This window comes from Salvelinus fontinalis, chromosome 33 (genome assembly GCF_029448725.1).
Source record: "Salvelinus fontinalis isolate EN_2023a chromosome 33, ASM2944872v1, whole genome shotgun sequence".
In the NCBI taxonomy this organism is placed as follows: domain Eukaryota; kingdom Metazoa; phylum Chordata; class Actinopteri; order Salmoniformes; family Salmonidae; genus Salvelinus; species Salvelinus fontinalis.
This window is the reverse complement of record NC_074697.1, coordinates 2,106,140-2,130,933: the sequence shown is the minus strand read 5'-3', so window position 1 is coordinate 2,130,933 and position 24,794 is coordinate 2,106,140. Positions and strand designations below refer to the sequence as shown.

At 44.1% G+C, this 24,794-nt stretch overlaps 3 protein-coding genes across 8 annotated transcripts in view; all 3 read right to left on the bottom strand.

Annotated features, from left to right (window-relative positions):
- LOC129831633 (collagen alpha-1(XXVI) chain-like) overlaps positions 1-5,384 on the bottom strand; it is a 68,559-nt gene extending 63,175 nt beyond the window's left edge. For 2 of the 4 annotated variants that reach the window (XM_055894975.1, XM_055894976.1), the window contains exons 1-3: positions 3,935-5,383; positions 3,352-3,474; positions 3,141-3,244 (exon numbers count right to left, since the gene is read on the bottom strand). In XM_055894975.1, the coding sequence (XP_055750950.1) occupies positions 3,141-3,244; positions 3,352-3,474; positions 3,935-4,107 (400 nt within the window). In that variant the 5' untranslated portion in view covers positions 4,108-5,383. Of the gene's footprint in view, positions 1-3,140; positions 3,245-3,351; positions 3,475-3,934 lie in introns of all 4 variants that reach the window. The other 2 variants (XM_055894977.1, XM_055894978.1) reach the window with 2 other exon arrangements.
- A 2,073-nt stretch (positions 5,385-7,457) lies between these two features.
- On the bottom strand, positions 7,458-11,151 carry LOC129831632 (uncharacterized). Its single transcript, XM_055894974.1, has one exon. The coding sequence runs from the start codon at positions 9,840-9,842 to the stop codon at positions 8,277-8,279; it is 1,566 nt and encodes a 521-aa protein (XP_055750949.1). The 5' UTR covers positions 9,843-11,151; the 3' UTR covers positions 7,458-8,276.
- A 2,289-nt stretch (positions 11,152-13,440) lies between these two features.
- On the bottom strand, positions 13,441-18,502 carry LOC129831631 (uncharacterized). 3 transcript variants are annotated; one of them, XR_008755759.1, is made up of 3 exons: positions 17,515-18,502; positions 15,223-16,796; positions 13,441-15,180 (listed from the first exon to the last, which is right to left on the bottom strand). XR_008755759.1 is itself a non-coding variant. In XM_055894972.1 (2 exons), exons 1-2 carry the CDS (start codon positions 18,013-18,015, stop codon positions 15,699-15,701), a joined length of 1,599 nt encoding a protein of 532 aa, XP_055750947.1. In that variant the 5' UTR covers positions 18,016-18,502; the 3' UTR covers positions 13,441-15,698. The 3 variants fall into 3 exon arrangements, 2 of the variants coding, with proteins under 2 accessions (XP_055750947.1, XP_055750948.1); XM_055894972.1 differs by having other exon boundaries at positions 13,441-16,796; XM_055894973.1 differs by lacking the exon at positions 17,515-18,502 and adding an exon at positions 17,356-17,508 and having other exon boundaries at positions 13,441-16,796.
- Between the last annotated feature and the right edge of the window lie 6,292 nt (positions 18,503-24,794).

The following is a 24,794-nucleotide window of genomic DNA, read 5'->3' as shown; positions in this document are numbered from 1 at the left end:
TCTTTACTGGGCTGGGAGTCTAGCGGTCCCCCAGTCTAACCACTCTCTTTACTAGGCTGGGAGTCTAGTGGTCCCCCCAGTCTAACCTCTCTCTGTACTGGGCTGGGAGTCTAGTGGTCCCCCAGTCTAACCACTCTAGGTTGCCTCCCTACCGTCTGACTCTTCACAAGAATATCTACCCTGCTGTTATTTGTTTCATAGAGTTGATTAAAGGCCTGATGAGCAGGTACACAACCACTGATGAGCAGGTACACAACCACTGATGAGCAGGTACACAACCACTGATGAGCAGGTACACAACCACTGATGAGCAGGTACACAACCACTGATGAGCAGGTACACAACCACTGATGAGCAGGTACACAACCACTGATGAGCAGGTACACAACCACTGATGAGCAGGTACACAACCACTTAACCACAGCATCCCTTTCAACTTCCTTTTATTGTGGAACATGTTCCTAAATGTCTTTGTTTTTTAAAGGATCCCACATCCCAAACTAAAATAGCTACAGTACTGTAGTGGTATATTAACCAGCAGTTCATTATATCTACAGTACTGTAGTGGTATATTAACTAGCAGTTCATTATAACTACAGTACTGTAGTGGTATATTAACTAGCAGTTCATTATAGCTACAGTACTGTAGTGGTATATTAACTAGCAGTTCATCATACAGTAGCTTCAATACTTCACACAGTTACTTTTCTATCTCACGGCTATCTCACTAACTCTGTACTTTTACCTCAGATGTGCCATACTCATGTCGTGTCTGTTACAGTCCCATACAACAGCAACTGGCTAACCTTTACATACATATAGATTACATACAGTACTTTGCTAAACTAAGATTACTGAGATTACTGAGGTAAAGGATTAAGGTAGAGGGTTGTAACCAGTGGAATGGTAGACACAGGTAAAAACAGTTTATCCCAAAAATGCATTGAAAGTATCAGGCAGCGATACGTTTCACAACGCGACCGGGTATCACATTATACTCATCTTTCTTTTTACCACGACATCACTGATTATACGGGTTTACATTAGAGTGAGGTAGGATAGAGGGTTATATGGGATTACATTAGAGTGAGGTAGGATAGAGGGTTATACGGGTTTACATTAGAGTGAGGTAGGATACAGGGTTATATGGGTTTACATTAGAGTGAGGTAGGATACAGGGTTATACGGGTTTACATTAGAGTGAGGTAGGATACAGGGTTATACGGGTTTACATTAGAGTGAGGTAGGATACAGGGTTATACGGGTTTACATTAGAGTGAGGTAGGATACAGGGTTATACGGGTTTACATTAGAGTGAGGTAGGATACAGGGTTATATGGGTTTACACTAGAGTGAGGTAGGATAGAGGGTTATATGGGTGTACATTAGAGTGAGGTAGGATAGAGGGTTATACGGGTTTACATTAGAGTGAGGTAGGATAGAGGGTTATATGGGTTTACACTAGAGTGAGGTAGGATAGAGGGTTATACGGGTTTACATTAGAGTGAGGTAGGATAGAGGGTTACATGGGTTTACATTAGAGTGAGGTAGGATAGAGGGTTATACGGGTTTACATTAGAGTGAGGTAGGATAGAGGGTTATACGGGTTTACATTAGAGTGAGGTAGGATAGAGGGTTATATGGGTTTACACTAGAGTGAGGTAGGATAGAGGGTTATACGGGTTTACATTAGAGTGAGGTAGGATAGAGGGTTACATGGGTTTACATTAGAGTGAGGTAGGATAGAGGGATATACGGGTTTACATTAGAGTGAGGTAGGATAGAGGGTTATATGGGATTACATTAGAGTGAGGTAGGATAGAGGGTTATATGGGTTTACATTAGAGTGAGGTAGGCTGGAGGGTTACATGGGTTTACATTAGAGTGAGGTAGGATAGAGGGTTACATGGGTTTACATTAGGGTGAGGTAGGATAGAGGGTTATATGGGTTTACATTAGTGTGAGGTAGGATACAGGGTTATATGGGTTTACATTAGAGTGAGGTAGGATACAGGGTTATATGGTTTTACATTAGAGTGAGGTAGGATAGAGGGTTATACGGGTTTACATTAGAGTGAGGTAGGATAGAGGGTTACATGGGTTTACATTAGAGTGAGGTAGGATAGAGGGATATACGGGTTTACATTAGAGTGAGGTAGGATAGAGGGTTATATGGGATTACATTAGAGTGAGGTAGGATAGAGGGTTATATGGGTTTACATTAGAGTGAGGTAGGCTGGAGGGTTACATGGGTTTACATTAGAGTGAGGTAGGATAGAGGGTTACATGGGTTTACATTAGGGTGAGGTAGGATAGAGGGTTATATGGGTTTACATTAGAGTGAGGTAGGATACAGGGTTATATGGGTTTACATTAGAGTGAGGTAGGATAGAGGGTTACATATGTTTACATTAGAGGTAGGATAGAGGGTTATATGGGTTTACATTAGAGTGAGGTAGGATACAGGGTTATATGGGTTTACATTAGAGTGAGGTAGGATACAGGGTTATATGGTTTTACATTAGAGTGAGGTAGGATAGAGGGTTATATGGGTTTACAATAGAGTGAGGTAGGATACAGGGTTATACGGGTTTACATTAGAGTGAGGTAGGATAGAGGGTTATACGGGTTTACATTAGAGTGAGGTAGGATAGAGGGTTATATGGGTTTACATTAGAGTGAGGTAGGATAGAGGGTTATATGGGATTACATTAGAGTGAGGTAGGATAGAGGGTTATACGGGTTTACATTAGAGTGAGGTAGGATAGAGGGTTATATGGGTTTACATTAGGGTGAGGTAGGATAGAGGGTTATATGGGATTACATTAGAGTGAGGTAGGATACAGGGTTATATGGGTTTACATTAGAGTGAGGTAGGATACAGGGTTATATGGGTTTACATTAGAGTAAGGTAGGATAGAGGGTTATATGGGTTTACATTAGAGTGAGGTAGGATAGAGGGTTATACGGGTTTACATTAGAGTGAGGTAGGATAGAGGGTTATACGGGTTTACATTAGAGTGAGGTAGGATACAGGGTTATATGGGTTTACATTAGAGTGAGGTAGGATACAGGGTTATATGGGTTTACATTAGAGTGAGGTAGAATAGAGACCATGATTATAAAGTGTGGATGCTCACCTACTTGACATTGATCTCCTACAAACCCAGGACAGCACCTCCACTCAAGAGCAGTGACCTGCCGATAGGCCACCATGTAAGACGGCCTGACCACGGTCCTGTAGCTGACAGGAACGTCATCATTTGGACTAGTACTACTATATACAGACTATTAAACTCAGTATTTATATCAAAACAGGACTGTGGGGTCCTCTGGTCCATCCAGTCCTACCTGATGAGTTTGGAGCAGGGTCCCGGCCAGCGGCAGCCTTGGAACACTCTCTGCACCGTGGTCTCTGTCCCATTGCGCACCTGGCATGTCACCGTCCTCGACACTGTGAACTGGCACCAGTTCCTGTAATCACGGACAGATCATATCAAATCAAATGTATTTCTATAGCCCTTCTAACATCAGCTGATATCTCAAAGTGCCGTACAGAAACCCAGCCTAAAACCCCCAAACAGCAAGCAATGCAGGTGTAGAAGCACGGTGGCTCGGAAAAACATATGGGATTTGTTATCTTAAACATATATCACAGGTCCCACTGACTACTACCCTTTTAGTAAGGTTCTCAAACACTCCAAAACCTTCTCCCTTAACCCATTAATCTATCTCTTTACCCACTATAAGAGATGTCGATCATTCAATAATAGAACGCGTCACCTCTTGCCCATTTCCCGCGTAGGGCTGATCATCAATAGTCAAACATTTTGACATCCCTCTTCCTATGGTGACATTGTAAATAAATGATGTTACTTGGCTAACCCTGACCATCCCCGCAAAAGATCCTCTCCGTCCGTAATAACGCGCTCACCTGGGCTGGGTGTTTGATCCGCTGAGTGGTGAACCGGTTCTCGCGCTCCGCTCCGAGTTGACACGTTGAACAGTTACACCGGGAAACTGGTAAATAAATCTCGTTCCCGTCGAATGACAGATCAGACATATCCATATTATGCACAGAGCGCACGGGAGCGATGCCATTGCCATCTCGACAGAGTTCAAAAGTGCTACTTCTTGTAGGGCTTTCGTTGAGTTTTGAAAATGTGCGTTTGAAACCTTTCTTTTCCAGAATGGGGGGAGATTGCTTTCCAAAGAATCCACTGTACACTAAACCCTCATGAGTTCGTCATGGTGCAGAGTGACTTCAAGACTGAGTGCTTTAACCCAACAACTCAAGTGAAATGAATCACACCGTCATGCACATGGAGGATATCTGCGTTTTAAACGTTACTCTGACGTTTGACCCCCTGCGAGGATGAAGGAGTCAGATATCCACTTTAATTAGCTTCCCACCGTGCGCGTAAAAAGCGTGCAGAAGTGAGGTAGAACATCACAACTGAGCACCACCTCTCTCTCTGTCTCAAGAGGAGAGAGCTTGGGAAGCAAAGCAGTCTCCTTTTTAGGTTAAATTGCAAGGATTTTTAAACAATTTCACTTAATCCTATGGATTATAAAGGGCATGCAGAGCCTGTCACATCCACATGGGCCATTTTTAATAGGTTTACGTGCTCTTTTTTTGCCTAAATTGGCAGAACATTTTCATCATATTTGGTAGCAAAAACTCTTTAATTCTGTTTAAAACATTAAAAAAATATAATTGTATGAATATCTAGCTTAAAATCACAATATCAATGTGTTTAATCGGAATTGATTCTAATTAATTTTGGAATGAATGTCGACCTAAACATTTTGGAGGTATCTTTGCTAATATCTCGATGGCATATACACGGATACATTGTTATCGTGACACAAGACCCAGATGCAGACACAGGAGGCAGATGGTTGGAGTTGAAGATGTTTCATAAATCCAAAAGTAGTAGGCAAGAGAATGGTTGTGGACAGGCAAATGGTCACAACCAGTTCAGAGTCCAGGAGGTACCTAAGGGCAGGCAGGCTCGAGGTCAGGGCAGGCAGAATGGTCAGGCAGGTGGGCATGGAGTCCAGAAAACAAGCAAGGGTCAGAACCGGGAGGACTAGCAAAAGGAGAAACGGCAAAACAGGAAACCGGGGAAAACTGCTGGTAGGCTTGGACATACAAGACAAACTGGCCCAGAGAGACAGGAAACACAGGGATAAATACACCCTGGGAAAAACAAGCGACACCTGGAGGGGGTGGAGACAATAACGAGGACAGGTGAACCAGATCAGGGTGTGACACAGCGTTATTGTTCTGGTTAGATCGCCCCCTACTGACAGAATCTAAAATCAGTTACTACTGAGCGTGTCTGTTGTATCTAAAGTACACAGGTCCCATCCTGCAGGAATGACTCCCCCCGTCCTCCCAGGAATGACTCCCCCCGTCCTCCCAGGAATAACTCCCCCCGTCCTCCCAGGAATAACTCCCCCCGTCCTCCCAGGAATGCCTCCCCCCGTCCTCCCAAAAATGCCTCCCCCCGTCCTCCCAGGAATGCCTCCCCCGTCCTCCCAGGAATGCCTCCCCCCGTCCTCCCAAAAATGCCTCCCCCCGTCCTCCCAGGAATGCCTCCCCCGTCCTCCCAGGAATGCCTCCCCGTCCTCCCAGGAATGACTCCCCCGTCCTCCCAGGAATGCCTCCCCCTGTCCTCCCAGGAATAACTCCCCCCGTCCTCCCAGGAATAACTCCCCCCGTCCTCCCAGGAATGCCTCCCACCGTCCTCCCAGGAATGACTCCCCCCGTCCTCCCAGGAATGCCTCCCCCGTCCTCCCAGGAATGACTCCCCCCGTCCTCCCAGGAATGCCTCCCCCCGTCCTCCCAGGATTGCCTCCCCCCGTCCTCTCAGGAATGCCTCCCCCGTCCTCCCAGGAATGCCTCCCCCCGTATTCCCAGGAATGACTCCCCCGTCCTCCCAGGAATGCCTCCCCCCGTCCTCCCAGGAATGCCCCCCCCGTCCTCTCAGGAATGACTCCCCTGTCCTCCCAGGAATGACTCCCTTGTCCTCCCAGGAATGCCTCCCCCGTCCTCCCAGGAATGCCTCCCACCGTCCTCCCAGGAATGCCTCCCCCGTCCTCTCAGGAATGACTCCCCCCGTCCTCCCAGGAATGCCTCCCCCGTCCTCCCAGGAATGACTCCCCTGTACTCCCAGGAATGCCTCCCCCCGTCCTCCCAGGAATGCCTCCCCCCGTCCTCTCAGGAATGACTCCCCCCGTTCTCCCAGGAATGCCTCCGCCGTCTCCCAGGCCAATAGTGTGCAACTGCAGCCCACAATTCGTCATTCCTTCATCAACCCCACACGCCACCCCTCCAGCATCCCATTGGTTCCTTCATGAACATCACCTCTCTAGCATGACATCATCATGAATGTGGGTCAAAAAGGGAAATAAAAGTATTATCTGAGTTGTTTCTTTCCCGTCCTCCCATGTGCCGGGTGTTCTCTCCGCTAGTTAGCATGTGCCGGAGTTCTCTCCGCTAGTTAGCATGTGCCGGAGTTCTCTCCGCTAGTTAGCATGTGCCGGAGTTCTCTCCGCTAGTTAGCATGTGCCGGAGTTCTCTTCGCTAGTTAGCATGTGCCGGAGTTCTCTTCGCTAGTTAGCATGTGCCGGGAGTTCTCTCCGCTAGTTAGCATGTGCCGGAGTTCTCTTCGCTAGTTAGCATGTGCCGGAGTTCTCTTCGCTAGTTAGCATGTGCCGGGAGTTCTCTTCGCTAGTTAGCATGTGCCGGGAGTTCTCTTCGCTAGTTAGCATGTGCCGGGAGTTCTCTTCGCTAGTTAGCATGTGCCGGGAGTTCTCTTCGCTAGTTAGCATGTGCCGGAGTTCTCTTCGCTAGTTAGCATGTGCCGGTTAGACATTGTCCTTTGCTCCCGCTTGCCAAGCACCTGCCCTCACCGTCGTTAACAGAACTGAGGGAAAACAGTGCCCAAAAGGCGGGGGGTGAAGGAAACTGTCTACCAGTGTTGCCAGGAGGCGGGGGCGACACCTGCCTTCGCCGTCGTTAACAGAACTGAGGGAAAACAGTGAAAAACAGCGCCTGACAGACGTGGGCGAAGGACACTTCAGGGTTAGATATACAAATCTTTTCTACCGGTGTGTACTAGCTATAGTTAGCTAACGTTGTGCCTCTTCTTCATCTGTGGGGTTAATCGGGGGGTTGGCATCCAACGTCACGGTGCTTTGCTGTCACCTACTGTTCTGGAGCGGCCCCGCCTCCCACCTGTCCTTGACCAATAGAAGTATAAAGAGAGGTTCCTGCAGATGCAGGAACGCCCACATACAGGAACGCCCCGAATTGCGGGCTGCAGTTGCACCTTTCTCTCCCAGGCTGCTGGCCACTCAGGGCCGGCTCCAGCCATAGGCAGTTATTTTTGGAACTCAGTCGGGATCTCAATTTAGTATTGAGAGTAAGAATAATAGAATATACCAGGTGAAATTTCAAGTTTTATTTTTTAACATCAGCAGTTTTTCCTTTTATGTCAGTCACTCAATTAGCCATGTCAGCTAGAAATGTTTTGATTGGTAGTTTATCTAGCCAGCTATCTAAACTTGTAGAAGAACATATCACTGGTGTGGGTGGCAGGTAGCCTAGTGGTTAGAGCGTTTGTGCCAGTAACCAAAAGGTTGCTAGATCAAATACCTAAACTGACAAGGTAAAAAAAATCTGTTGTTCTGTCCCTGAACAAGGCAGTTTAACCCACTGTTCCCCGGTAGGTCATCATTGTCAATAAGAATTAGTACTTGACTAATTACATTTAAAAAATATTATGGGTGATATCTTATGAATGGTTAGGGATAGAATGAAGATGTTATCTCTGAGGAAAAGAGGAAGACTTGGCTACTACATTGGCTACAGAACCTAAGGAGAAAAGTGCAAAGGGTTGAGCGATTTGTACATTGTTACAACACTGTATATATATAATATGACATTTGTAATGTCTTTATTGTTTTGAAACTTCTGTATGTGTAATGTTTACTGTTAATTTGTATTGTTTGTTTCACTTTTGTGTATTGTCTACCTCACTTGCTTTGGCAATGTTAACACATGTTTCCCATGCCAATAAAGCCCCTTGAATTGAATTGATACAAATTCAACAGCGTTTTAATAGTCAAGGATGTAAAAAACATAGCAGACTGTTGTTTTACTATTGAAACTTAATGTTGCTATTGTTTTTTTTAGTTTAGTAAAACAGCTTGCGTTTCTTAACCAGTCAAAAGGGGTATCTAACTAGAAGGCTGGTGGTGACTGGTTAGCTAACCAAGCGAGATGTATCTGCTTGTCTGCCCACACCCCATTTCCTGCTCCCCCTGCAGTTCACCAGCTGATCTAGGCTAGGCTGTGTGTGCCGTGTCCTATTAATTGTGCAGTATGTCTCCTCTCTGGAGGTGGTTAGAATAAGGACTGTCCAGCATGTCTCCTCTCTGGAGGTGGTTAGAATAAGGACTGTCCAGCATGTCTCCTCTCTGGAGGTGGTTAGAATAAGGACTGTCCAGCATGTCTCCTCTCTGGAGGTGGTTAGAATAAGGACTGTCCAGCATGTCTCCTCTCTGGAGGTGGTTAGAATAAGGACTGTCCAGTATGTCTCCTCTCTGGAGGTGGTTAGAATAAGGACTGTCCAGCATGTCTCCTCTCTGGAGACAGTGAAAAGAGTGGAAGAAAGGAGTGGAGTTGAAGAAGTAATGGTAGCAGAACTAGTTGAAGAAGTAATGGTAGCAGGACTAGTTGAAGAAGTAATGGTAGCAGAACTAGTTGAAGAAGTAATGGTAGCAGGACTAGTTGAAGAAGTAATGGTAGCAGGACTAGTTGAAGAAGTAATGGTAGCAGGACTAGTTGAAGAAGTAATGGTAGCAGGACTGGTTGAAGAAGTAATGGTAGCAGGACTAGTTGAAGAAGTAATGGTAGCAGGACTAGTTGAAGAAGTAATGGTAGCCGGACTAGTTGGAGAAGTAATGGTAGCAGGACTAGTTGAAGAAGTAATGGTAGCCGGACTCATTGAAGAAGTAATGGTAGCAGGACTAGTTGAAGAAGTAATGGTAGCAAGACTAGTTGAAGAAGTAATGGTAGCAGGACTAGTTGAAGAAGTAATGGTAGCAGGACTAGTTGAAGAAGTAATGGTAGCAGGACTAGTTGAAGAAGTAATGGTAGCAGGACTAGTTGAAGAAGTAATGGTAGCAGGACTAGTTGAAGAAGTAATGGTAGCAGGACTAGTTGAAGAAGTAATGGTAGCAGGACTAGTTGAAGAAGTAATGGTAGCAGGACTAGTTGAAGAAGTAATGGTAGCAGGACTAGTTGAAGAAGTAATGGTAGCAGGACTAGTTGAAGAAGTAATGGTAGCAGGACTAGTTGAAGAAGTAATGGTAGCAAGATTAGTTGAATAAGTAATGGTAGCAAAACTAGTTGAAGAAGTAATGGTAGAAGAACTAGTTGAAGAAGTAATGGTAGCAGGACTAGTTGAAGAAGTAATGGTAGCAGGACTAGTTGAAGAAGTAATGGTAGCAGGACTAGTTGAATAAGTAATGGTAGAAGGACTAGTTGAAGAAGTAATGGTAGCAGGACTAGTTGAAGAAGTAATGGTAGCAGGACTAGTTGAAGAAGTCATGGTAGCAGGACTAGTTGAAGAAGTCATGGTAGCAGGACTAGTTGAAGAGGTCATGGTAGCAGGACTAGTTGAAGAAGTAATGGTAGCAGGACTAGTTGAAGAAGTCATGGTAGCAGGACTAGTTGAAGAAGTAATGGTAGCAGGACTAGTTGAAGAAGTAATGGTAGCAGGACTAGTTGAAGAAGTAATGGTAGCAGGACTAGTTGAAGAAGTCATGGTAGCAGGACTAGTTGAAGAAGTAATGGTAGCAGGACTAGTTTAAGAAGTAATGGTAGCAAGATTAGTTGAAGAAGTAATGGTAGCAGAACTAGTTGAAGAAGTAATGGTAGCAGGACTAGTTGAAGAAGTAATGGTAGCAGGACTAGTTGAAGAAGTAATGGTAGCAGGACTAGTTGAAGAAGTAATGGTAGCAGGACTAGTTGAAGAAGTAATGGTAGCAAGATTAGTTGAAGAAGTAATGGTAGCAGGATTAGTTGAAGAAGTAATGGTAGCAGAACTAGTTGAAGAAGTAATGGTAGCAGAACTAGTTGAAGAAGTAATGGTAGCAGGACTAGTTGAAGAAGTAATGGTAGCAGGACTAGTTGAAGAAGTAATGGTAGCAGGACTAGTTGAAGAAGTAATGGTAGCAGGACTAGTTGAAGAAGTAATTGTAGCAGGACTAGTTGAAGAAGTAATGGTTGAAGGACTAGTTGAAGAAGTAAGTAAACCAAACATCCTTATTCATGATATCATATTAGAACTGAGGGTATGGAAATCTACTGAGAGTAGGATGTTTACATTCTGTCAGAACAGGTTATTGTTACATCTCAGGTATCCTATGGAGAGGAGAAGGGCCACAGTCTGGTTTCAGTCAACAGATAAGGTAGGACAGCCGTGAGTTGGGGAGGAGTGAGGAATGTGGGCCGAGGTCAGGGCCTTGAGGAGCAGAGAGGCTGGGGAGAGAGAGGGCCCTGAGGAGCTACCACCAGATCACCAAAGAGGGTATGCTAGGCTAGGCTACCACCAAAGAGGGTACGCTAGGCTACCACCAGATCAGCAGCGGGTATGCTAGGCTAGGCTACCACCATATCACCAAAGAGGCTACCACCAGATCACCAAAGAGGCTACGCTAGGCTACCACCAGATCACCAAAGAGGGTACGCTAGGCTAGGCTACCACCAGATCACCAAAGAGGGTACGCTAGGCTAGGCTACCACCAGATCACCAAAGAGGGTACGCTAGGCTAGGCTACCACCAGATCACCACCAGATCACCAAAGAGGGAATGCTAGGCTACCACCAAAGAGGGAATGCTAGGCTACCCCCAGATCACCAAAGAGGGAACGCTAGGCTACCACCAAAGAGGGAATGCTAGGCTACCCCCAGATCACCAAAGAGGGAATGCTAGGCTAGGCTACCACCAGTACACTCCTCAACCTCTGAGGCAGTTGATAATCTTATACCCATAATGATCAGAGATTAAATATCTATTGAGACTGAAACGAGACACTGCTTTAGTGGGGGTAAGGTCACAAAGTTTGCATCTCAAATGGCAGCCTTTTCCCTACATTTGGGGTTCTTAAACTTTTTCAGCCTGAGACGCAAATGAGAAACTGACCATCCTCCCATGACCAAAATAAGAACAAATACTGTGTGATAATCTACCACTCTGGGAGTCGGCATTATTTATATTAGTCTCCATAAGGAATATAACATACACTACAACAACATGAATTCTGTGTTATGTGTTGTTCTCCCAGAGTCCTGTGTTGTTCTCCCAGAGTCCTGTGTTGTTCTCCCAGAGTCCTGTGTTGTTTTCCCAGAGTCCTGTGTTGTTTTCCCAGAGTCCTGTGTTGTTTTCCCAGAGTCCTGTGTTGTTCTCCCAGAGTCCTGTGTCGTTCTCCCAGAGTCCTGTGTCGTTCTCCCAGAGTCCTGCGTTGTTCTCCCAGAGTCCTGCGTCGTTCTCCCAGAGTCCTGCGTCGTTCTCCCAGAGTCCTGTGTCGTTCTCCCAGAGTCCTGTGTCGTTCTCCCAGAGTCCTGTGTTGTTCTCCCAGAGTCCTGTGTTGTTTTCCCAGAGTCCTGTGTTGTTTTCCCAGAGTCCTGTGTTGTTTTCCCAGAATCCTGTGTTGTTCTCCCAGAGTCCTGTGTTGTTTTCCCAGAGTCCTGCGTTGATCTCCCAGAGTCCTGCGTTGTTCTCCCAGAGTCCTGCGTTGTTTTCCCAGAGTCCTGTGTTGTTCTCCCAGAGTCCTGCGTCGTTCTCCCAGAGTCCTGCGTCGTTCTCCCAGAGTCCTGTGTTGTTCTCCCAGAGTCCTGTGTTGTTCTCCCAGAGTCCTGTGTTGTTTTCCCAGAGTCCTGTGTTGTTTTCCCAGAGTCCTGTGTCGTTCTCCCAGAGTCCTGCGTCGTTCTCCCAGAGTCCTGCGTCGTTCTCCCAGAGTCCTGCGTCGTTCTCCCAGAGTCCTGTGTTGTTCTCCCAGAGTCCTGTGTTGTTCTCCCAGAGTCCTGTGTCAGTTTTCCAGAGTCCTGTGTCGTTCTCCCAGAGTCCTGTGTTGTTCTCCCAGAGTCCTGCGTTGTTCTCCCAGAGTCCTGTGTTGTTCTCCCAGAGTCCTGTGTTGTTCTCCCAGAGTCCTGTGTTGTTCTCCCAGAGTCCTGTGTTGTTCTCCCAGAGTCCTGTGTTGTTCTCCCAGAGTCCTGTGTTGTTCTCCCAGAGTCCTGCGTCGTTCTCCCAGAGTCCTGTGTCGTTCTCCCAGAGTCCTGCGTTGTTCTCCCAGAGTCCTGTGTTGTTCTCCCAGAGTCCTGCGTTGTTCTCCCAGAGTCCTGCGTTGTTTTCCCAGAGTCCTGTGTTGTTCTCCCAGAGTCCTGCGTCGTTCTCCCAGAGTCCTGCGTCGTTCTCCCAGAGTCCTGTGTTGTTCTCCCAGAGTCCTGTGTTGTTTTCCCAGAGTCCTGTGTTGTTTTCCCAGAGTCCTGTGTTGTTTTCCCAGAGTCCTGTGTTGTTCTCCCAGAGTCCTGCGTCGTTCTCCCAGAGTCCTGCGTCGTTCTCCCAGAGTCCTGTGTTGTTCTCCCAGAGTCCTGTGTCGTTTTCCAGAGTCCTGTGTCGTTCTCCCAGAGTCCTGCGTTGTTCTCCCAGAGTCCTGCGTTGTTCTCCCAGAGTCCTGCGTTGTTCTCCCAGAGTCCTGCGTTGTTTTCCCAGAGTCCTGCGTTGTTTTCCCAGAGTCCTGCGTTGTTCTCCCAGAGCCCCGTGCGTTGTTCTCCCAGAGACCCGTGCGTTGTCCTCCCAGAGTCCTGTGCATTCGCGCTTCCTTCAGACCCACAGAGACAAGCTGACCCCTGACCCTGAGCTACAGAGCCTGCTCACCATGACCTCTTATCACATCACACTGGCCATGGAACACCTCCGATCCAAAATGGAACCCAGTTTCCTCCTCCACACACTCATTCCTTATGACACCAACTGCCACTGGCATTACTGGTCTGGGACCTGACCTTAGACAGACAGTAAATGATCTGGGGTCTGTGTTCCAGGTGGTGCATTGTGACCTACGATCATTTCTTACAGACAGTAACCCATACACACAGCTAAAGAACATGTATTAGTTCTGATCTCTGACCTGTACTTACAGGTGGTAGGTGCACTGTGACCTGGCCAGTCAGAAAATAGTACTGTTGTGGGATCTGTCTTTACAGAGAGGGACGTGTGGGCTTTTGGCATCGTGCTGTGAGAGATGCAGACATTTGTTGAGTTTTTTTGTGTTCATAAACAACAGAAACAAAATGTCTGCCATCATTTCCAAGGCTGTATGGGTGGCTGCCCATCATGATTAAAACAGGCCAAATATTGTGTTCGTCTAACCTTTATTTACCCAGATAAGTAATTAAGAAGAAATTCTAACAACATGGACATAACAAAGTGGATGTTTCCCGGGCACCTTACCATACCCCAACCTGGAGACGCTATCTGTACACAGACCTGTCCCTGAGGGCTACAGGCCAAAGATGTGAGTGTGACCGTGACATCATTGATAGTGTCGTGGTAACCGCAGCAACAGGGTCATATTCAGTAGAGCACAATGTAGCAAAACAAAAACCTGTGTTCTTATTGGACAATTTCAGGTAGGACCTCTGTTTAAAAAAGAAAAACATGTATCTTTCCTGAACATAACCCAGACATGAACAGAACCCTCTATGGAAAACTGGATGTAGGTTTATTTTTGTATTCAAGGGTTTCGTCACAAATGGCACCCTATTCATTCAGTGCATTCCTTCTGACCAGAGCCCGATGGGGGCACTATATAGGGAATAGGGCTCTGGTCTAAAGTAGTGCACTATATAGGGAATAGGGCTCTGGTTTAAAGTAGTGCACTATATAGGGAATAGGTCTCTGTAGTGCACTATTAGGGAATAGGGCTCTGTAGTGCACTATATAGGGAATAGGTCTCTGTAGTGCACTATATAGGGAATAGGGCTCTGTAGTGCACTATATAGGGAATAGGGCTCTGGTTTAAAGCAGTGCACTATATAGGGAATAGAGTGTAATTTGAGATGCAGGATTCTCACCATCCGTGAAGGACAGCACCTGGAAGGCTAGTGTTCCACCCAGCAGTCTCGCATTATCTGCAGTCAGAGGGAGATGCCCCATTTTTATTTCACCTTTATTTAACCAGGTTGGCCAGTTGAGAACAAGTTCTCATTTACAACTGCCACCTGGCCAAGATAAAGCAAAGCAGTGAGACACAAACAACAACACAGAGTTACACATGGGCTAAACAGCCCCATAGGGCGGCGCACAGCTGACAAGGTACAAATCTGTCGTTCTGCCCCCTGAACAAGGCAGTTAACACACTGTTCCCCGGTAGGCCGTCATTGTAAAATAATAATTCAGATCGCTACAGATGAAGGAGAGGAGAGCAAGTCACTTTACCTGATAACTGTACATGTGATATCGGAATTGACACTAGTTTACATTTGTACAACCTATGAATCTACTATCTCAGGCAAACTCAAGGTCATTTAAAAAAGAATTGGTATTGTAATTTGTATTTATTTTTTGTTTATTGTCTGGACCATCTTGGCCCAATGAGTGGCTTCCCTGTATAGTGCACTACTTTGGACCAGGGCTCTATGGGGTAAGTAGTGCACTACTTTTGACCAGAGCCCTATTGGGTAAGTAGTGCACTACTTTTGACCAGAGCCCTATGGGGTAAGTAGTGCACTACTTTTGACCAGAGCCCTATTGGGTAAGTAGTGCACTACTTTTGACCAGAGCCCTATTGGGTAAGTAGTGCACTACTTTGACCAGGGCCCTATGGGGTAAGTAGTGCAATATATTAGGGAATAGGGTGCCATTTTGGGAAGTAGCAAATGGAAGTTTGTGTTGAGCAGCTTTGTACTCTTAGCTGCACAATGAAATACTCCCTGCTGGGACAATAAAGTTTGAATTGAACATTTAAATGGAACTGGTCTCTTTAATACGGTTGTAAACACACTGTACACACACCTTCACCCCTCAACACACACCTGGAACAGTCGACCTCACACCTTGACCCCCTCACTACACACACCTGGAACAGTAGCCCTCACACCTTGACCCCCTCAACACACACCTGGAACAGTCGACCTCACACCTTGACCCCCTCAACATGAGTAATTTCACTGTATGATTCTGTCCCAAATGGTCCTGGTCAAAAGTAGTGCACTATGTAGGGAATAGGGTTCTATAGGACCCTGGTCTAAAGTAGTGCCCTATGTAGGGAATAGGGTTCTATAGGTCCCTGGTCTAAAGTAGTGCCCTATGTAGGGAATAGGGTTCTATAGGTCCCTGGTCTAAAGTAGTGCCCTATGTAGGGAATAGGGTTCTATAGGTCCCTGGTCAAAAGTAGTGCACTATATAGGGAATAGGGTTCTATTGGGCCCTGGTCTAAATTAGTGCCCTATGTAGGGAATAGGGTTCTATAGGGCTCTGGTCTAAAGTAGTGCCCTATGTAGGGAATAGGGTTCCATTTGGGATGCCCCCTATGATTAGTCCCTTGTTGTTCAGAGATGTAGCCTTGGCCCCTAGGCCTAGATCTGTAATCTACAGACTCTTTGTTAGGTTACTTCTCTAATCACTCTCACAGGTGAGGTTTAATCCAAAGTGTTCAGACTCTGAATCCACTGTTGAATCAGAGTCCTCTTCCTGTCTGTCATTTCCTTGTCGTGCTGATGATGCATGTCCCTCTTCCTCTCTTTCTGTCTCTCCTAGCAGGGAACCCCTGTCTTCCTCCTTTCCTTCACTCTCTTCCTGCACTGTAGATCCTCTGGCCTCATCTCTTTCTGTCTCTCCTAGCAGGGAACCCCTGTCTTTCTCCTCTCTTCTCTCTCCCTGCACTGTAGATCCTCTGTCCGCCTCTCTTTCTGTCTCTTCTGACAGTGGACTCCACTCTTCCTCATCTCCTTCACCCTCTTCCTCCAGCGGACCCCAGTCCAGCTCTATTTCAAACTCATCCTCCACTGGACTCCTGTCTTCCTCCTCCTCTTCCTCTCTTCCGGTCTCCTCTGTCGGTTTAGCAGTAGGAGGTGGTCGTGGGCAGACTTCACCGCTGACACTGTGTTGGAAAAACAGCTCACAGTCCTCCCTCCAGCATTTGATGTTGATGTTGTACCCAGCTGCCTTCATCTCTTTCTGCTTATTTAGGACATTGCTGTGTGTGGTTGTTATGCCCATCTTAGAGAGTCTTTTGAAAATGGGCTTAACTCCCCCTTGGGTCAGTGTTGAGTTGATGACATAGGCCAGTGCAGAAAGCCTGGGGTTTCTACCTCTCAGGGCCACAGATGCAGCCACACAGTTATGGATGGTGGAACCACCTGTTGCGGTATTGATGGTGGTATAAAGCCATGGTGTCTTTCTGGACAACTCATCATCCAACGCTTGGTATGAAAAACACTTCATGTTCTCCAACGAGGTACTACTCAAGATGCAAGGTTCAGCAGAAGTCAAGTAATTTAAAGGTCTTGCATACGCCTTGACCTCTGCTTCTATTTTCTGTGTCATCTGCGTTCTGATTTCTTGACACATGGTTTCATTCGTCAAGGCTAACCTGACAAATGTCGTCAATTTGCCTTTTGCCAAGTTTTCAACCATTCCAGAAAATTCTGATGAAACTTTCTCAACTCTCTTTTTCAGCTTTGGATCCAATTGGTTAGGGTATGTTATGACAACCTGCAAAATAGTGTGAAATTAATAGACTAATAGAGTATTATAATGAAAATACAGAAGGTAGGAATACTACAGTACATGCATGTGGTTTTGAGAGGAGGGGCGTTTTGTGGTTGGCTAGGTGATGCATGTTGTTATGGATGTTGCTTTAAGAGCCACTATCCTTGGTCTTAACATTAACACGCATCGCTTGCGGTACGGTTTTGGTAGCATTAAAATAACCGTATCTTTCATATCGGCGAGAAATACGTTTTTTTATAACACAAAAAAATGTTAAATTGATACACCTGTATAGAGTTAGAGTTCTCACACGGCCATATTTCCATGTTACAGCGCTTATTTACTGAAAACAAACAGAAGACAGAGTCGACTACCTGAGCTATTTTGCTATCTGCGTCTCTGAACACCTGTGAGTAAAATGGAGGCCGACGCAACAATATGTTGTCACTGTAAAATACTGCCGGCTGCAACTGTTAAAACGCTATTCATTTAAGTGTGTATTTTGCATTTGTGAAATTATTTTGATATGAAATTATTTGGATCTATGTTTCTAGAATCGTACCGAAAATGAGAATCGATTCGTGATTAGATGGGAGTATTTGGCTGTTTTGGCTTCCAAAGCCAATTCGTCCTTTAATCATAATGTGTAAGGTCCTTGGACTATTGAGTAACGTAAAGGCTCCTTCAGTCCAATGTTGGGCTAGTTGGTTAGTATAACTACCTCGACAAGACTGCTCCTCGGGGGAACCTTTTTATAGGGAGGACATTTCTTCTTGGCTCCCTTGTCTGTTTCATATGTTCTCGGCTCCGGTTCAGACGATGTCTTCTTGGCAGCCCTGTCTGTTTCAGACGGACTCGGTTCCAATTCACGCTTCCTCTTATTGCTCGTCTGATGCTCTGATTGCCATTTCTTTAAAACGCTTACAGATTCCTCTATCCTGAGAAATAGTCGATAGCACTTAGCACAAATTCTGCCCGACTTCACCCCTGGTGCATCAGTTAGCACTAAACCGGTGGCAAGGAATCTGTCACATAACTTTTTTTCCTTTGAGGCTTTAGGCTTGTCAAATATTCTTCTTGTTGCCTGTAATGTCCCTTTGATGAGCAGATTTTGTCCGCAGAGCCGACAGGTGTTCTGTATGGATGGATATGGGTCTGATATACCTTGATAACTATGCAGAACTAACGTCTGGCTGCATAGAACCAGGCCTACGGCTGCCATTGTTGTTTGTTTACATACTCTGCATCCTTCTGAAAACACCAAAGATGGTGGATAAATGAAGATGGGTCACTCGCCGTTTACAAAAAGGTCAGTTCCGGTCTACTTAACTAGATGTGTCTCCTATAGACATCAATGCAGTAGCAGCTGGGTCTGGTCTACTTCTTTGTTAATGGACTTTTATCAAAGATTATGGCTATACTGACAGGTTATATATCTCTCCGCTCTAACAATGGGAGTCGTTGTCCACAAAGCGACTCACCGGACTACCTAACTCCCGCCTATCCTTTCTTTGGATTGGTGGATGCATCTCATTATTGTCATGCAGTTCTGAATATTCGATGAGGGTTGTTTACGTCGACCGTCTGTATTCAATGGAGAAATGATATGCTGACTAGCCTGATGTCATGAAAATGCATAGCCATCTCGAGACAACTCCGATATAAAGTCGTTTTTCCGTCTTCCTGTCTGCACATACATCGGTAAATCGACGCTTCGGAAACACGTCATTGATTCTGATACTCTGATTGGTCACTGGCTCCAGTTGAAGCTCTACACAGTCACGTGTAGTCGACAGTATGCTACAGTTATAATACTGTATTATTCATGTGTGTGGTCTTCCACTTGATTATCAGTAAATAGTTTTTGGGCCAGATCCTCAATTTAAAGTCCAGGTAACGACTTGGGTTTTGCTCATGTACTACTGTAGCTACCGCAAACCTAGGATGAAAATAGGGCTACTTCAATTTAGCCGCATACCTGGTCGCCAGCATGGTACAGGGACAATTTATGTTGCTACGTCAAAGAGTTACCTGTGACACGAAGAGAGGCGGAATAGTCAGACCCAGTTCTTATTATAGCTCAGTGAGTGACACAGCGAACCCTTCCGTGACTGCCGTATACTACCGATTCGGGATTCTGTAACCGCACAGATTAGTTCATAAATACAAGTCTAATATATTTCGAGATGTTTTTTGCTATTGGTAGATTGAGGTCGCTGAAAGGTTTTAAACATCTGTGTTAACGGGAATGAGGAGGGTGCGCACGGTCTGATCCGGAGTCACAATGAGAGGCTAAGAATTCGGATTACCTTGGTGACATGGTCACAGTAGTACTGACAGAGTATGGCACAAGGGGTTTTTGGTTTATTGGCCAAACGTCATAGGTGAGAGAAAAAAAACGTTTTTTGTGTTTGGTGACAATGACCAGGTCAAGTGTTCTATTCTTCCAGAAGACCTATGGCAAGAGAAATGTATAGGAAACAAAAAGAATAATGGATGCTCCATTCATTAAATAATGTACATAATGTCTTATTAGTTGTACATTTTGCTCATTTCTAACAGTATTTGAGATTTCTCTCTCAACATGTTCATTCTTTATTCTGGTTAACAGGTTATATCCGCAGGTGTTTCTGTCCACCTACTCAATCTCTATCATTCTAGATGTGAATCATCTTCAAACGCATGTTTAAACATCAAATATCATGCTAAAATTCTCTTTAATTGCGATATGCCTATTTAACACTAGTCCAATGTTTGTGTGCATATTCCATTTGTCAATCAGTTTATACTTGTGTGCATATTCAGACCGCATTAACCGCAATAAAATGCAAATTAATTACTTAAAAATCATACAATGTGATTTTCTGGAGGTTTGTTTTAGATTCCGTCTCTCACAGTTGAAGTGTACCTATGATAAAACATTACAGACCTCTACATGCTTTGTAAGTAGGAAAACCTGCAAAATCGGCAGTGTATCAAATACTTCTTCTCCCCACGGTATATTACAATATTGTTGGTATAGGACAGGTTAGTTCGGTATCGTTGGTACAGGACAGGTATATTACAATATCGTTGGTACAGGACAGGTATATTACAATATCGTTGGTATAGGACAGGTATATTACAATAGCGTTGGTATAGGACAGGTATATTACAATATCGTTGGTATAGGACAGGTATATTACAATATCGTTGGTATAGGACAATATCGTTGGTATAGGACAGGTTAGTTCGGTATCGTTGGTACAGGACAGGTATATTACAATATCGTTGGTACAGGACAGGTATATTACAATATCGTTGGTACAGGACAGGTATATTACAATATCGTTGGTATAGGACAGGTATATTACAATATCGTTGGTATAGGACAGGTATATTACAATATCGTTGGTATAGGACAGGTATATTACAATATCGTTGGTATAGGACAGGTTAGTTCGGTATCGTTGGTACAGGACAGGTATATTACAATATCGTTGGTACAGGACAGGAGTATTACAATATCGTTGGTACAGGACAGGTATATTACATTATCGTTGGTACAGGACAGGTATATTACATTATCGTTGGTACAGGACAGGTATATTACAATATCGTTGGTACAGGACAGGTATATTACAATATCGTTGGTACAGGACAGGTATATTACAATATCGTTGGTATAGGACAGGTATATTACAATATCGTTGGTACAGGACAGGTATATTACAATATCGTTGTACAGGACAGGTATATTACAATATCGTTGGTACAAGACAGGTATATTACAATATCGTTGGTACAAGACAGGTATAATACATTATCATTGGAACAGGACAAGTATAATACATTATCATTGGAACAGGACGGGTATAATACATTATCATTGGAACAGGACGGGTATAATACATTATCATTGGAACAGGACGGGTATAATACATTATCATTGGAACAGGACGGGTATAATACATTATCATTGGAACAGGACGGGTATAATACATTATCATTGGAACAGGACGGGTATAATACATTATCATTGGAACAGGACGGGTATAATACATTATCATTGGAACAGGACGGGTATAATACATTATCATTGGAACAGGACGGGTATAATACATTATCATTGGAACAGGACAGGTATAATACATTATCATTGGAACAGGACAGGTATAATACATTATCATTGGAACAGGACAGGTATATTACATTATCATTGGAACAGGACAGGTATAATACATTATCATTGGAACAGGACAGGTATAATACATTATCATTGGAACAGGACGGGTGTAATACATTATCATTGGAACAGGACGGGTGTAATACAATGTCTGTCACAGAGTCGGTGGTATTCTAGGTTGTCTTTCTTGCAGTTTCGTTGGGTGCCATTTGCAACGTAGGCTTTCTTCTGGGGGCAACGTAACGTACGGAGTTGGTGGGTGATGTGCAAATCCTTAATGTCTCCTCTGGTCCTGTGCCAAAATGGAACTGGTATTCTTTCAACTAGATTGTTATCTTATAAAAGTTTATAAACAGTAGTTGTCATTGAGCTACATTGTGTACTTTGAACCCCCCCCCCCCAAAAAAAGTCAAGAAGACAGATTTCTTTTTTTTTCCATTTCATATATTATCAATTCAAAACAAGTGGTGTTTTTTTCTTCCCCACATGAACCCTGTACACATGCACTAGTTGTTGTCAGTACAGTTATGTCCGTGCCAAGCAGGGCAAGGTGCCATAACGCAACAGAATGAACCTGTAAAATGAATCACTCCACCTGGAAAAACAAAGGACGCATGTCAAATGGATCCTCATTCCCTATACAGGGAAAGTATTCAGACACCTTCTCTTTTCCCACATTTTGTTGCGTTACAAATGGATAGAATATGTTATTCATCAATCTACATACAATAACCTCATAATGACAAAAGTGAAAACAGGTTCAGACATTTTTGCACATTTATAAAAAAATAAAACAGAAATACCTTATTTACATAAGTATTCAGACGCTTTGCTATGAGACTCGAAATTGAGCTCAGGTGCATCCTGTTTCCATTTATCATCCATGAGATGTTTCTACAACTTGATTGGAGTCCACCTGTGGTAAATTGCAGCACTCCACCAATCAGGCCTTTAAGGCACTAGGACGGAAACCACTCCTCTGTAAAAGGCACGACAGCCCACTTGGAGTTTGCCAAAAGGCACCTAAAGGACTCTCAGACCTGATGAAACCAAGATTGAACACGTTGGCCTGAATACCAAGGAAACCTCGGTAAACCTTCAGGCCAGGTTTCCTCCACGTCTGGAGGAAACCTGGCTCCATCCCTTACGGTGAAGCATCATGCTGTGTTTCAGCAGCAGGGACCGGGAGACTAGTCAGGATCGAGGGAAAGATGAACGGAGAAAAGTACAGAGAGATCCTTGATGAAAACCTGCTCCAGAGCGCTCAGGACCCCAGACTGGGGCGAAGGTTCACCTTCCAACAGGACAACGACCTAAACATACAGCCAAGACAACGCAGGAGTGGCTTCGGGAAAAGTCTCAGAATGTCCTTGAGTGGCCCAGCCAGAGCCCGGACTTGAACGATCGAACATCTCTGGAAAGACCTAAAAATAGCTGTGCAGCGACGCTCCCCATCCAACCTGACAGAGCTTGAGAGGATCTGCAGAGAAGAATGGGAGAAACTCCCCAAATACAGGTGTGCCAAGCTTGTAGCGTCATACCAAAGAAGACTCCAGGCTGTAATCGCTGCCAAAAGGTGCTTCAACAAACTACTGAGTAAAGGGTCTGAATACTTCAGTTTTTTATTTATAATAAATTAGCAAAAATGTCTAAAAACCTGTTTTTGCTTTGTCATTATGGGGTATTGTGTGTAGCTAAGTAGTGCACTACTTCTGGAATAGGGTTCAATATGGGACGCAACCCAATACTGTTCCTAAAAACATTATGCACAAAACAATTACAAACAAAGTAACAGAAAATAGGGTTCTGGTAGAACGACACACCAGTATCTCTTCACCTAAAACATTTAAAATGTTTAATCCAACAAAAGAGTTAAAATTGAAAAAATATCAAACACAAATATAGGCCTAGTAGGAAATAAAAAAACAAATCGCCCAGTTAAAATTGCACTTTGGTCTAGAAAAACAAAAACTACATACAGAAAATGATTAATAATTTAACGAGAGCTTGTCCTGAAGCAAACGTGACAGTCGGTAGACCTTTCTTAAAACACGATCACTGTCAGAAGTCTGATGCCCTGTAATCACTATGTGACGACAACGGGTCAAATAATAAAACCATTTGAAATTGATCACGTCATTCATGACATGAAAGTAATATCCATGTAGGTAAAATTAAGATGGAAGCATCTGACTGCATTTTTAAATAAAACATTGATATCACTCATGACAACGAGTCGTATATTTCGAGCCTAGCAGTCCTCGTTCAAGTCAATCAAATAAAAGTTCTTATGTAAGACACCCTCCCATAGTATTCTTAAAAACTAAAAAACAAACATATATATATATTGACAACTAGCTAGTTAACCACTACCATTTTCTCAAAGACCACTGCAGACAGAACCCATAGACTCATTTTCTCTGATAAGACCACTGTAGACAGAACCCATAGACTCATTTTCTCTGATAAGACCACTGTAGACAGAACCCATAGACCCATAGATAAATTCAGTAAAAAGTTAAGAAAATAGGCTAAGCGTTGCAGTTACGGGTAATGACCACCAGGTGTCATGTGAGCTCATCTGACAGTGGGAACAACAACATCCCGACTGACTATATTATACAGTTCACCTTGTCCAACTATTAATTCATTATTAGTTAATTAGTTCACTGGTTTAAACTGTAACAGCACCTTTCAGTTTGGGATCATCTCATTCAATATGTGAAGAAATAACAGAACACACACAATAGAAGAAAACAAAAAACATTTAAAAATCCAATTTAAAACCAGGATGGGCATAGTAACCCATAAAGGATAGGAGGATTGAATACTATGAGGGAATAGCAAGATTATAATAAATATCAAGATTATTAGGACAAAGTGAATTTAGGAAATGGTGGAAATATATTGATTTGAAAATCGAATAAATGGTAGGTTATCCTCGTCTATAGCTTCTACAATAGTAAAATAAAACAATGTATAAAAAATATATTGCTTTACTTAAAAGTAAGTAACACATGTACTTATATCAATGAACCCACGTCAAGATTTGCAGAATATATAAACAGATTGGATAAATTCATACTTTGGGTGATTTTTCTGTCCCTAAAACACCACAAAAAGAAAATAAAGATTTAGTCACGACATAATGAGTGAGAGATATTTTGTGGACTTTCACACGCTACCATCACCCAGACGCAGTATTCCAAACTCCTTTTGGAAGTGCCCGTCGACCCAAAATGTTGTGGTTACTTTGGGAAAACTTTGTGTTTTGAAAATGTCACCCTTTCCTTTGCATCACAGAGTTACTTACGTGGGTTCAAAATGATTACATGACAGACCACCACTTAAAATCCTTCTCCACCATCCCAGAGAACAGCGTAAGACGAAAGATAACAGAGGACAAGTGAAGAGAATGTGCATAACACAATACCAATATGTAATCCATCAATATGACTAGTAAGTGTCACCAAACAGAGACCACGATCCTGTAAGTGTCACCAAACAGAGAGACCACGATCCTGAAAGTGTCACCAAACAGAGACCACGATCCTGAAAGTGTCACCAAACAGAGACCACGATCCTGAAAGTGTCACCAAACAGAGAGACCACGATCCTGAAAGTGACACCAAACAGAGAGACCACGATCCTGAAAGTGTCACCAAACAGAGAGACCACGATCCTGATAGTGTCACCAAACAGAGAGGCCACGATCCTGAAAGTGTCACCAAACAGAGAGGCCACGATCCTGAAAGTGACACCAAACAGAGAGGCCACGATCCTGAAAGTGACACCAAACAGAGAGACCACGATCCTGAAAGTGTCACCAAACAGAG